This window comes from Lactuca virosa, chromosome 2 (assembly GCF_052849685.1).
Source record: "Lactuca virosa cultivar CGN04683 chromosome 2, Lactuca_virosa_CGN04683_v6, whole genome shotgun sequence".
Classification (NCBI taxonomy): Eukaryota; Viridiplantae; Streptophyta; class Magnoliopsida; order Asterales; family Asteraceae; genus Lactuca; species Lactuca virosa.
The window spans coordinates 245,127,176-245,141,782 of NC_136427.1; the positions used below are offsets into that span (position 1 = coordinate 245,127,176).

The 14,607-nt window shown below is 34.2% G+C and overlaps 1 protein-coding gene and 1 long non-coding RNA gene across 2 annotated transcripts; one reads left to right on the top strand and one right to left on the bottom strand.

The window, feature by feature from the left end:
• On the top strand, positions 1–597 carry LOC145156906 (uncharacterized). Its single transcript, XR_013736969.1, has 2 exons — positions 1–219; positions 311–597. It is a non-coding gene; the product is annotated as an uncharacterized LOC145156906 (long non-coding RNA).
• Positions 598–8,159: 7,562 nt separating this feature from the next.
• LOC145160672 (protein kinase G11A-like) lies at positions 8,160–10,610 on the bottom strand. The gene is made up of 2 exons (XM_079079953.1): positions 9,968–10,610; positions 8,160–9,208 (listed from the first exon to the last, which is right to left on the bottom strand). The coding sequence occupies exons 1-2, from the start codon at positions 10,552–10,554 to the stop codon at positions 8,404–8,406; spliced, it is 1,392 nt and encodes a 463-aa protein (XP_078936079.1). The 5' UTR covers positions 10,555–10,610; the 3' UTR covers positions 8,160–8,403.
• Positions 10,611–14,607: the final 3,997 nt, after the last annotated feature.

Consider the following 14,607-nt stretch of genomic DNA (forward strand, 5'->3'; position numbering starts at 1 on the left):
TTCTCTCCCCAATGGTGGATCTGTTTGAAAAAATTTTCCATTAGGTGAACACATTCACAGCAATGTAATGGTTTGGTTGGTTTTCTTTTCTGATTTGAACAGCCAGACACTCTCCTGCAAATTCAAAAGGAAGATGGCACAGGCAAGGAGTATCCTTTGGGAGCTGCCCTTGAGGCCACCAAAAGTACTTTGATTCAAGACAGTATAAAACTCTTATTGGTAGATCATTTTGATTCCACTCTCATACATACCATGTGTATTATTAATTAGTTGATATTGATATTGTACAACTGACATGATTATTGTGTAGGATTTCTGTGTTGTTTTGATCAACAGTTGGGATTGATATTGAAGCTAAGAGACATGATGATTGGTTGGATACATGAAGGGTTTCAGAGCTTCTTTAGACAACTTGATGATGAGTTACTGAAACAAGAAGGTGCCCCTTTATAGCAATGTAGTATTAGGTTATATAGTTAGGGAAAACCTCTTAATAACAATGTACAATCAGATCCCTTTAATATCAATGTATTACAATTTTTTGACATGATGTTATTGGATGAAATTGTTTGTTTTGGTATATATATTTTTTCTATATTTTTGTATTATGCATAAAAGAGTATCGCGAAGGCACGTAGTATATGCATATTGTAATGGTTGCTGAAGTTTATGACACGCAAATGCGTGTCATCTTCATTTATGACAGGGGCTATAATGATACGCAATGCGTGTCCTAAATGCGCGTCGTAAGGTTACGACACGCAAATGTGTGTTGTCTTCCTTTATGACAGGGCCTTCCTTGATATGCATTGTGTGTCGTAAAAGTGTGTCGTAACTGCGTGTCGTAAATGCGCGTCGTCTATAGACGACGCGCAAAAGCGTGTCGTCTCTCGTTATGACAGGGCCTTCCTTGACACGCATTTGCGCGTCGTCTAAGCGTTTTACGACACGCATTGCGCTTCGTAAAAGGCTGTTTTTCTAGTAGTGTGTGTACTTGATGTCAACAATCCCCAACAGTTTTTTCGAATATCTTCAAATATTTGTCATATGCGTTAGTATGGGGCCGATCCTCAGAGACACAAGACAAAAGTCTATACCTCTTTGCGCGAGGTAGTTTGGTTACAAAAAGGGGGTTTGTATGCAAAATGTTGAATAACGTAAATAACAATATCTTTGAAAACATATACAAAATGAAAAATTTTCTAAATAATGAATTAAACATTTCCAATTCCAGTTCTCAATGTTGTCATTTAACTTGATTGTGCCTTGATGCAAATCATGATTACTATTGTATGTTAGTACTAAAAGATACTGAAATTCTCTAATACCTCCCGCTTGCCAAATTATCTAATCAAAACACACTCTTTGACTAGACCTAGCTTTACTAATTCAACTTAAAGATGCTCTTAGATTGTATTTAAAAACCACATTAAGTTTTGTACTAGCTTCCCAACAATGTTCATTTATTCTCATACGCTTGTAAGTGTGAAAACATGTGATATATATTCTACAATAAGAAATCCTATTGCTTGTTACCTCATATTAACCTGTATTGATGAAATTTGTTCTTTCACTTCTTCAAGTTTCCCTTTTTTAGATTGCTTGATTTGGTTTGACTTGTTTCCTTTTAAATATCTTTGGTGGAAGACTTGGCTCATGGATTATTTCTTCATTTGTGTATTTATTGGTTCTTGAATCACTTGCTTGAATGTCATACTTGATTGTGTAGATTTGGCCTGATTTAAGTGCAATTGCCAAATGAGTCTTCAATACTTTAGACGATACGTGCACGGATGGATGCAACGAAATCCACTTTCAAGAGGTCCACCCGAAATAAATTCTAAGGATGGATGTATGGTCTTTTAAAACTGGAGTTGGCGTTAAGTATCAGGTATTTAAGTGCGCGATGTTTTTAAAACTTGTTTTACCTTCTCCTACTCCATAATTAACACAGAGAATCATCTACCGTCTAGTTTTGAGTTACCAAACCCACACCTCTAATCACTAAAGAGGACGCCTTCAGGCTTATCATTCTTTTTTTGTGCGAGACACATTCGAATTAAGGAGTAAATTTATTTTATTTTATTTATTTATTTCTTAATTTTTATGTGTTTAGACTTCAAGGCGGTCAACTACTCACATCCCTTATGATTGATTGATCGATATGATACCGTTGTTTTTGTAAGTTTGGACGCAATGTGGAAAATGAAATGCAAAAACTTTAAAAATAATAGAAACAAAATCTTTTTGGTTTTGTAAGATTTAAAATGTAGAACGCAAGAACAAGAAAAAAAAAATGAAAATATCTTCTCTTTTTTTGATGTTTTAAAATGAATACAGAAAAGAAAAATTTTAAAATAAGAAAGTTTAAATCTTTTTGGAATTTTGAAAAACATTTATTAAAATTAAATATATGAAGAACTTAAGACTACTAAGACCCATCCCCAAGCTTAAACATAAGCATCGTCCTCGATGCTTGGATGGGGTAGGGCAACCTACTGATTGGAAGGATGAGGAGGAAAAGGTTGAGCATAGGGGTTCCAACTCCACAAGAACTGTATAACTTCAGAATGGTTCTTTTCTACAGTTTGTGTCAATAGTTAAATGGAGACATTGATCGCAGATAAATCAGTGTGGATGTCAGCAACATTTTGATTAATGAGATCAAAACGCCCCATGTACATGTCATGGTAACCAGCCGTCTGACGGGTGTAAATATAATGTATGGTATCCACCGGGGCAATAGAAGTAGATGCCATGCATTGGAAGGGTAGAGTGAATATTGGAAATGAGGGATTAGCCCGAGTCTCATCTTCATGGTCGAAGACCATCCACTGGGGAGCACATGGAAAGGGCTCGGCAGGAGCATTTAAAGACAGTAACCACTGAGTATAAGGATGTCCTGCTAGAGCTGAAGTAAGATGAAGTCTCCATCAGGAGCTCGAAAATGTGGCTTTTGTTGTACTAGCCATGAAAAGCCACCGCCACTTTCTTTGTGGAAGAAATGTGAGGCTTCAAGGACAGTGGATGTGATAACATTGGATCCTTGCGTTATTTTCTCAATACTAGGACGCTTCTCCTCAAAAAGTATGGCACAAGGAAAGTGAGTGGTGATATAAGTGATTATCCTGCCGCAGTGAATAGGGTCAGAGCCACTAGTGAAAATCTTGAGAAGTTTAGAAGCAACAAAGGCGCCAAAATTTAGCCTCTTTAGACCCGTGACCATGCACCAAAGAATTTCTAACTCCATCTTACCAGCTTTGCTAACTTCCTATTAGGGTAGGACAACATTAGCGATAATTCGTAGTGTCACCTTCAAGATTGGATGAATGGTTTATGATACTTTGGAGGTTCGAGCCTCATAACTATCCAGCCCTGAGATTTCCTTCCAAAAGTCATTGGCTTAAAAATGTTATTTTTTTCTCTCCTAAATCCTATGAGGAGCGTACGTATTGTCCATAGAAATCCCTACAAACCTACTAAGCTCGTCTAAAGACAAAAAAATTACATTTGTAAAGTAAAGAATGAGAGTGTCTTGGAGTCTTCATTGAAATCTAAACATTGTAGTAATTTAAGAGTTATGTTTTTAAATGATTCCACTGGTGCTAGAGTGAGGAGACTCTCCCAACCGATATCGCTAAAATGTCAATAGACGCCATCATAAACTCCTATTTCTCTAAGAGTAGGAAAATCTACAAATCGTTGTTGAGAATATTCGAAGTCATTGAGACGACAGTAGCGGTCACGCTCCGTAGGAGTACGGTGGATAATAGTGGTGACACTATACTTGTATATCGATTTCGCATTTGGATTCTTATGTTTTCTCATGATGTGAACAAACTAAGTATATGATAGAAAAATGTGATTCGAATCTAAAGTACCACTGCTGAAGCACATATGTACAACTATTTTAAGCACACACACAAATTTTCAACAATTCTAGTCAAACAAACTTAAGATTTATGCATAAAACATGAAATATAGAAGCAATGTAGCAATAAAATGCTTGACTTATTATGTTTACTTAAATTTTTCACTTCATCTTCAACCTCTAGACAACTTGATCTCTTTAATGGTGAAGTGCACAAACAAAGGTAAAAACTTCCAATCTTCCTTCCAAATCCCTTCCCCAAGCTTAATCTTGAAACCTACACGAGAATTAAGTCAAAAATTGCAAAACAAAAAACTAGGATTTTCATGGAATATCCAATTTTGGAATTTCCATGTGGAAATCGACCAATATGAAGATGGAGATGAAGTTAGGAATCAAAAATTTCATACCTTTGTCACTTAATATTGAAGAAACTAAACGAAAATTGAAGTTTTATGTGGCTTAAGAGGTTTTTTGTCTGGAGAGGGTATAGAGAGAGAGAGAGAGAGCGAGAGCTTAACACAATCGTGAGGTGTGCGTAAGGAAAGAGAGTGATAAAAGGGAGATCTACAACTTGAAGCACGCTCGAAGGTGAGGTCACACATTTTTAACCTTAGGTTGTGCTTTCCAAGTTTTGCTCGTGAGTTGTTTTCTTTAAAACAACGATCTCAACACACGGTGTCATCCAAGACCGTGTGTTTTGGTCTTGGACCATGCGATTTGGATTTTTGATTGTGCATCAGATTTTTTTAAGAACCTCAAAGTCAGCTCACAGTCAAAACTCACGACCGTGAGTTTTGACCTACGGACCGTGTGTTTTTCTAACATCCCCACAAACATGTATTTTTCAAGGAACCGTGAATAAACCCGGGTCCTTGCATTTCTTGGGCAACCATTTTTGTAACACAGCTAACACATTTTCCCCTACTTTTACTGTTTCATTTCATTTAAGTTTTTTCCTATATGTGCAAAGTTCCTTAAGGAACTTATCATATCTAGGAATTTGTGTAATAACATCTAAAAGATGGATGTTTATTTCAACCTTTTAGAACATTGCCATGATCTCATCATCTTCCCGCTCTCTTTTTGTGATTGCTAGTCTCGAAGGAAATGAGGTTGGACTGACTTTCACCTCAGTATCAATTTCTTTGGCTTTGAAATGTCTTTCTTTTCATCCTCCTTGACAACTTTCTTTACTTCAATATACTCTTCTTCCTCCTCTTCAACCGACATTAGTGGGCCATCATAGCTTTTTCCATCTCTAAAGGTAATAACACATGCATTGTGTTTTGGGTGCTTCTTGGTTTGGGATGGTAACTTTCCTTGCAATTCCATTCTATTTATGGATTGATCAAGTTGTTCCATTTGTTGCTCCAAGATTTTTATGCTAGCCTTAGTTTCTTGTTGGAAGCTTTGAGTGCTAGTATCGAGGCTTTTCACTATGTCCTCTAAGGACATGCTTGATTAACCGGCTTGTTGAGGAGATGGAGGGTATGGCCACCTTAGTGGATAGTTTTGTGGTGGAAATTGTGACCTTTGTTGATTTTGGGGCGGTGATCTTTGTTGGAATCTTGTGTTTTGGTTTTTATTCCACCATTGATTGCCTCGGGGTTGATCATAATTCCTTTGATTGGGCCTAGAATAGCCTCCCAAAGCTCTTGCTTCTTCATAATCTTCTTCTTGAAGTTGAGGTAACATGTCGATTGGATGCATGGTTTGAGTACAAATTCCATAAGGATGAGATGTAGGTTGCACACCCTTGTCTTTGGTGAGCATCATGACCTCCTTCGTTAATTCATAAAGTTGAGCTTCTATATGGGGAGTATTTATCTCTTTAACACCCCAGGGTGTATCCACATACCAATCCTCATCTGGATTTGAATGTTTAGAATCTTCCGTCATATTTTTGATGAGATTATGGATTTCAGTCGTGATTTTATTAAACAAAGACGCTCCACTTGAGGCATTAAGGAGTTGGTGTTCTATGATCCCATGCTTCGGACAACGAAACCATAACTTATTGAATTTTTTCCAATATGCATGAAAGGCTTCTTTATTATGTTGTTTGATTCCAATAATTTTTCTCCATAGACCTGAAGCTTTTCATCTCCAGGAAGTATTTGTCTAAGAACATATGTGCTAGCTCAACCCATGTGGTGACTGTGCCCGATGGGAGGTCATATAACTAATCTTTGGCTCCGTCTTGGATTGCGAAGAGGAATGCCCTAAGCTTGATTGATCCTCGGTGACATTATGCGGATTCATACCAGAGCAAACCACATGGAATTCTTTGAGAAACTTGTAAGGATCCTTATTTTCTACCCCTCAAAGTGTTGGGAGTAAATGCACAAGACCGAACTTTAGTTCAAAGTTAGTCATATTTGGATAAGTGATGCATAAAGGTTGTTGGGTAACTTGTTTTTGAGCCCATTGGTGAAGGGTTCTTTCGGGTGGTGAATTTGGTGGAAGATTGTTGTTATTATTTCCTGACTTAGTAGGAGTTTGGATTGAGGCTTCTGTAGATGTAAATTCTGGAGCGCTATGAGTAGGTAAGGAAGGTGGAGCGGTATCTCTAGGTGAGGAGGATTAAGGTGAGAATGAAAGGTTTTATGTTTTTTTCCTAATGCACTAGAGAGGGGTACGTCTTCGCAAATGTTAATGGTCGGTGGGGTAAATGAAGAAGAAGTCCCAAAATCCGGTTGCCTCTTCTAAAGCTTTGCTTGATTCCATAACCTCTTTGTAGTCTTTTCTATCTCCGTTTCATTTTGGCAAAGATTTACATATACGAAACGATCTATGCATAAACAATTAGTAACACCGTGTCTCCGAAAACGGTGTCAATTTGTTAGGATGTCAAACCCAACAAATAATAAGGGTGAAATAAACTCGAAAAACACTACTATATTGCACTAAAAAGAAGTACAACGCAAGAAGGGTCGGTCCTTAGAGACATGTGACAAAAGTCTATACCACTTTGTGTGAGGTACTTTGGTTACAAAAAAGGGAGTTTGTATGCAAAATGTTGAATAACGCAAATAACAATCTACTTTGAAAACATGTAGAAAATGAAATAGATTTGTAAACAACGAATTAAACGGTTCCAATTCTAGTTCTCAATGTTGTCATGTAACTTGATTGTGCATCAGTGCAATTCATGATTACTATTCTATGTTGGTACTGAAAGATACTAACATGCTATAATGCCTCTTGCTTGCCAAATTATCTAATAAAAACACACTATTTGACTAGACCTAGCTTTACTAATTCAACCTAAACACACTCTTAGATTGTATTCAAAAAGTGCATTAAGTTTTGTATAAGCTTCCCAATAATGTTCATTTCTTCTCATATGCTCGGATGTGTGAAAACATGTGATATATCTTCTACAATAAGAAATCATATTGCTTGTTGCCTCACATTAACTTTATAGAACGATTAGGTGCCTTAAAAGTTAATTAACTACACAAGAACTCAATTTATATAAGTGGTCAATCAAACATACATCAAATTCAAGGATTCTAGTTAAAATAAGAACACAATTACTAAAATAGAATCATAAACAAAACAACAAGCCATATGTATCAAATCAAACGATTAACATGTTCTGAACAAGAACTAGAACTAGGCTTTTTAGCCACACATGACTAAAAACAAATCAAACAAAAAGATGAAATTAGAAATGTTTAATGCTTACAAATTGAAATTGCTAGTGTTTGCAATAATTAGAAGTCTTCAAAACCCTCCAAAAATCATCAAAATTCGCCCCAAGAAGTTCCAAAAACCGTCCCTATAAGAACCTAGAATTTGGAGATATTTGACTTTTAGTCAATTATTGACCAAATGATCAAAATTGTCATTTAGGAGAATTTACTAAGTTTATGAAGTCGTGACTTCATGAAAATGGACAAGACGAGTTTAAGTCACTTAGATGTTATTAGATAAGAGAGTTCAAGAGAAAAAATGCATGACATATGTATTTTGTTTAAAAGGGTAAATGAGAAATTTTATTTTTTTTGGGACAACTTTCTGACTTAACAATTAAAACTCGTATTAAGTCAGTGAGAAATGACTTAATAAGGTTATAGAATATATATACCTCATTCGCATGGATATAAAAACCATAGAAAGGTATAAAACAAAAAAGTTATGAAGATTAGAAGTCGGAAGAAAAAATTGTCTCCAAGCCTGGACCAAAATCAGCAATGTAGTTTAATCAGTTAATAAATAGACCACATGATACGGTTTTAAGTTTAATCAGTTAATAAATAACGACTAAAAGACATAAATATTTAACTGTAATAGATAATCCGAGTTAAATAACTTCATTAACCTTGAACAAAAATAGTTCCGCTACTTCAAACAAGTTGTTTTCAAAAGTTTGATGAAATTATAACTATATGATTCCAAAAGTTTCCCCCCACGACAAGTCACATGATGATCCAAATTCTGTACACAGTGTGTGAATTCTTATCTTAACTGCAACTCGATTCAAACACCCTAACCAGGATCAAAAATTGGCTGCCGGAATGGTGCTAATAGTATTCCACCGCCGTGTCGGAGCAACTATCATCTGACACAACCTCACGGTTAGTAAACGGTGGCGGGACAAACGGCGGTGTTGTACATCTCAACAGAGCCCAATTCACACCTTGAAAAAACGAATGCTGTTTAATGGCCGACGCACCCATCGTCGACCCCAATCGCCACGCCGGATCCTTCACCAACAACTGAGATATCAGATCCTTCGCCATCGCCGGAATCACAGGCTCTTTCGGAAACTCCAGAGCTCGAGCTACGATATTCGCTAAAGTAAGCTCATTATCCATCCCCCTAAAAGGCGTAACACCGTAGAAAAGTTCAAACATAAAAATCCCTAACGTCCACCAATCCACCGCGCTACCATGTCCCTCACCGGAGACAATCTCCGGAGCTAAATACTCATGTGTCCCGACAAAAGACATCGACCGGACGTCCACCGGCTCCGCCACGAACTGCACACCTCTTTGATTCCCGAGCTTCGTTTTCCGTTTCCGTCTAGGGTTGAAGCAGGAGACGGAAGGGACTATACAGTTCGGAAGGATGCATGAAGACGAAGTAACTTTGGGTGGATCGAAGGCGTAGTGATCAGCTGACGACGGCGGATTTGGGCGGTTGTGATCGGAGAAGACCTGTGCCGGGGTGGAAGTAGAGCCGTCGCATTTCAAAGAGAGATCGAAATCAGTGAGCATGATGTGACCATCGGATCGGACCAGAACATTTTCGGGTTTCAGATCTCGGTAAACGATGTCTAACATGTGTAGATACTCGAGCGCCACCACCACCTCCGATGCGTAAAACCTGGAGATTCATTCATTCATTCATTATAATACGACACTTTTCTTAAATCGCACGATAACCATTAAAGACTTCGATTAACAAAAAAACTGGAAGCAGTTCCGGGTCAAACTTACCCGACCGCAAAATCCGGGAACCTTAGCTTTTATACATATAAATCAATCAGATGCCATTTTTAAATGCTGATCCAATTAGATGGAAAATTTTAATGCGAGAAATTATAGACAACGAACGATAATTTATGATGATATATATATATATATATATTTGAATTTGAATGAGCCCCTACTGGGCTCTATTTAACTTCTATATGACAGTTCATAAATGGCATTTATGTAAATTTGGTATAGACTGGACCTATTTCTTAAACGTTTAGATCAAGTGGTGCAATTATGACCCACGTGGCAATAAACAAGTCGGAAAAAGTTTTGACTTTTCTAATATGCACATTGCACACGGACTCACGTGGACTCGAGCATGTGTAATCGCTACCAATGATACTGTTAAAAATTTACTTTCTTCACAGCTCAATGCGTTTAAGTTAATTGAATGATCAAGTGCGGGTTAGTCCACGACATAACATATGCTCCAGCAGGGGTCCATATGTGGTCCCGGAGCACATGAGACGTTATTGGCCGTGGATTTTAAATAAAATAGCCGGAGAAATATTGATTGATAGCTAGGCATGCGGTACATGGGATCATTTTATGAAACAGATTTAGAGCTCATGCAATTTGGAAGGGAGAGTGGTGAAATGCGCACCTGACAGCGGATTCAGGGAAGCGTTTACAAGGCTGACGTTGCCGGAGAACGTGGAGGTCACCACCGGGGCAGAATTCCGTTAACAGACACGACCATTTCGGTGACTCCAACGACGCGTATAGCGTCGGTAGAAATGGATGGTCTAACATCTCTAAAATTTCCCTTTCTGTTTTCGCACGACCTTCTTTGTTCCGGCTTGCTAGCTCTCTCTTGTCCATCACCTTGGCGGCGAAAACAGCAGGGGAGGAGGTGGAAGAAGAAGAAGAACGTTTAATCTCAGAGAGGTAGACGGAGCCGATGTCACCGGCGCCGATACGGTTGATGAATCGGAGGTCAGTGAGGGATAGATTACCACCGGATTCAGATCCTGCGAGCCGGATTGCGTCTAAGCAGGGGTTACCAGAAGGAGCTGTGGATTTGAAAGTGGTGGAGAGGTTATGGCGAGCGGAGTAGGTAGCTGTCGTCCAAGTGGTTTCGGAACCGGAGCTGGTGCTACGGTTGATGTCAGTGGCTGTAGTGGTGGTTGTGGAGTTGAAACTAATGCTCTGGAGGTCATCGGCGAGGTCATCCATCCATGGTGGTTCCATTGTTGGAGAGAAAATGGAGAGAGTAGAGGAGAGGGAGATGAAGAGGTGAGAGAAGAAATTTGTTTTTTGAAGAGGGAGAGGTGCCGAGGTGGGGTTCATGTAGTTCGAAGTTCGGGTCGGGTCCACATGCCATTGGTTACTAAATGGGCAGGGGCCCATGTTCCTACATTCCAGTTCGATAAGATTGCTTACCAATATTTGCAATTGTTTGGAATAACGATATTTCTATCAAAATTTAAATTTACAATCAAATGTCTTAAATATATATTTTTTGATAAAATAATTATAAAAAACATACATAGGATAACTAATTAGAAAATAAAAATTTGGACCAAAATTAATGCAAAAAAAAAAAAAAAAAAGTTATGAAACTATAATTTTGTATCAATAAAGTTTAAAACAATGATGAAACTTTGTTTTACAATTAGATAATCTCTTTTGGGAAGCATGTGATGAAATTTTGTTATTTACCTGTTTAGATTGTTTTATGATTAGTATATGATATGATAGTATTGTTCTTTTATGGATGTCGCTGGCTATTGAAATGTTAAATCAAATCTTGGTTTTTTTTTAACTCTTTATGGGTGCTGTCAAATAAAATTGCATGCCTGTGAAAGTTTCACACTTATATTATTAAATAAAAAATTATTTTAAACTTAAAATATTAAGGACTTATACTAAAAAATACGATATTAATGACATAAATCTGAGTTCATTAAGGGTGTTTTTTTTCAACAAATAAATTTGTTTGATTTAGTTCTCCATGAAGTTCTTACTTTATATGAAGAACTTCCGGTCCTAACCCTTGAACAAAGTTTCTCTAACCGGACAAAGAAAGTTGAAGACTTTTTCTTTTTTATAGTTATTATTTTGATTTCTTTTTATTAAGTTTCGTATGATTATTTTTAATTTAAAAACTTAAAGACCTTTAATCATTTATACAAAAGCGACAAATATATACCTTAAAGTATTTTATATAACTCAGATTTAATGTTATAGTTGAGTAATAAATTATTTTTGGCTATGTTTGACGTAATACCTGAAAAGCTAACTGTTAACTGAAAAGCTAGCTGATAGTTGAAAATCTAGCTGTTATATAAAAAGTTAGCTGATAAAAAATGACGTTTTATAAAACTAACTAATAAGCTAGCTGAAATATATAAAAATTTACATAGATAGACATTCAAAAGAATATGTTTTTTATAATTAATTAAGGGTATATTTGGAAAATTTTGAAAAAGCTCCTAAAAAGCTAGTTTAAGTAGCTTTTAAAACGCTAGCTTATAAGTTACTTTTTGGTTTGCCAAACATGATAACTTTGAAAAACTCGAAAAATAAGCTAGCTTATCAGCTAGTTGTGGCGCGCCAAACGCAACCTTTGTTCAGAAAATATAATTATACTTTAAAAAAAATATATTGTAAGGTAAACATCTAAAACTTTTGTTCATAAAGTATTATTATTTTAATACTATGTTGTAAAAAAACAAATAATTTGGTCACTAATATACAGATTTTCTATGCGGATTTTCTGTCTAAATCAATACTATTTTATAAAAAGTAAATAAATAGTTTGTTGTGTATATATGACATTAACAATTTTATAAAAAACCTAAATTATTTGAGACTAGGCGAAAACATGTGTGTTGCGCTGAAAAAAAAACTATCATGATTAAAATAATGGCAAACATATTGTGTTTATGTTATATGAAGATTATTGTGCACTGTTGGTTGTTTTGTGGTAACTTTATGTTTGTAATTATATTTTAGTTTCCATTTATGGGTGATTGTAATTGTACTTTATATTCCTAATTGTAATTTAGTTTGTGTTTATGGTGTTTACGAGCAAGAAACATATGAGAATGATCGACACTTTGATTGTTGGCGTTTTTTGTTGTATGCATCATATCCACGTTAAACATAGATGAACATTTAACCTTATGGTTTATGTTCTGATAGAGTAAAAAAATATATATATTTGTTTTATTTAGGTACCTTTATCTTTGTTTTGAAAAATTCTTGCAACCCAAGTTTTATCTTTGTTCCACTTATATAGAAGAAATTCTAAGATGTTTACATTTTTTTAATATTGGAATGCGATTGTCCTTTCTATTTTTGCCCTTTGGTGTACGACACAAATTAACAAAAGTAAGATTTAAAATAATTAGCATTATTAATAACTTTATTTATAAATAACTTAAAAATCCATCCAGTTGTAGTATGTGAAGTATTTTCAACCAAATGCTTAATTTCCGTATCAATTAACATCATCATTTTGTTTATGTTATATGAAGATTATTGTGCACGATTGGTTGTTTTGTGGTAACTTTATGTTTATAATTATATTTTAGTTTCCATTTATGGGTGGTTGTAATTGTACTTTATATTCCTAATTTTATTTTAGTTTGTGTTTATGGTGTTTACAGGCAAGAAACATATGAGAATGATCGATACTTTGATTGTTGGTGTTTTTTGTTGTATGCATCATATCCACGTTAAACATAAATGAACATTTAACCTTATGGTTTATGTTCTGATAGAGTAAAAAAAATTATATTTGTTTTATTTAGGTAGCTTTATCTTTGTTTTGAAAAAGTCTTGCTATCAAGTTTTATCTTTGTTCCACTTATATAGAAGAAATTCTAAGATGTTTACATTTTTTTAATATTGGAATGCGATTGTCCTTTCTATTTTTTCCCTTTGGTGTACGACACAAATGAACAAAAGTAAGATTTAAAATAATTAGCATTATTAATAACTTTTTTTATAAATAACTTAAAATTCCATCCAGTTGTAGTATATGAAGTATTTTCAACCAAATGCTTAACTTCCTTAACAATTAAACATCAATAGATGTTTATAGTTCTCATTTTATTAACAAATATTGTTTTTTCTATAATTAGTAAATAAAAATTGTTATAACTATTCTCTTAAAGTTTTATCTTTGTTCTACTTATATAGAAGAAATTCTAAGATGTTTACATTTTTTTTTTAATATTGGAATGCGATTGTCATTTCTATTTTTGCCTTTTGGTGTACAACACAAATGAAGACAGGTAACATTTAAAATAATTAGCATTATTTTTAACTTTATTTATAAATAACTTAAAATTTCATCCAGTTGTAGTATATGAAGTATTTTCAACCAAATGCTTAATTTCCTTAACAATTAAACACCAATAGACGTTTATAATTCTCATTTTATTAACAAATATTGTTTTTTCTATGATTAGTAAATAAATATTGTTATAACTATTCTCTTAAAACAACATGATAACAATAATAGCTTAAACAACGTAAAATTAAAAAATAGATTACGATACATTGGAAAAACAATTAATGTTTGAAATTAATCATAAACGAAATAAAAAAAATGTTTAATTAAATTGTTTTCTAATTAACAATGTCAATGGCTAAAAAATATATCAAATAAAAAACTACAATTAACTAACTAAATTCACACACAACATATGAATACATACCATTGAGATGATATGATCCTAAAATACATCTATCTAAATTGATTGACCATAAATAGATGCTATTATAATGATTTGGCTTTAATATATATATATATATATATATATATATATATATATATATATATATATATATATATATATATATATATATATATATATATATATATATATATATCATATCATATCATACTATATTATAAAGGAAACATTTTTCCTTTCATCGCATTCATTTGAAACTCTCATGACTTTTCAATTTCTTTCTAATAATAATTATAAGTTGGTTAATAAGATTAAATAAATATCAACCCTAAAGTGTAATCATATATAATTTAAATTTTAATATTAAAATAATATCTTTACTTCTACTTCTAAAATTATGATTTTTTAACTTTTAACATATTACATTTAATTTATTAGTTTTAATATAGTATTGGATGTAAACTATTATCATTTTAAAGATACAATTTTGGAATAATTTGTATAAAATACTTAAATTATTAATTTAAATATAACATTACAGTGTCAACTTAAATATAAATTTTAGTTGAACTTAAACAACCCAAATAATATTTTG

What these genes read in the sequence shown, in the direction of transcription:
- LOC145160672 (XM_079079953.1), bottom strand. Translation starts at nt 10,554, where the DNA reads ATGGAACCACCATGGATGGATGACCTCGCCGATGACCTCCAGAGCATT. An exon ending in TTCCCTGAATCCGCTGTCAG is followed by an intron (nt 9,209 to 9,967) that starts GTGCGCATTTCA and finishes ATGAATCTCCAG; the next exon opens with GTTTTACGCATCGGAGGTGG.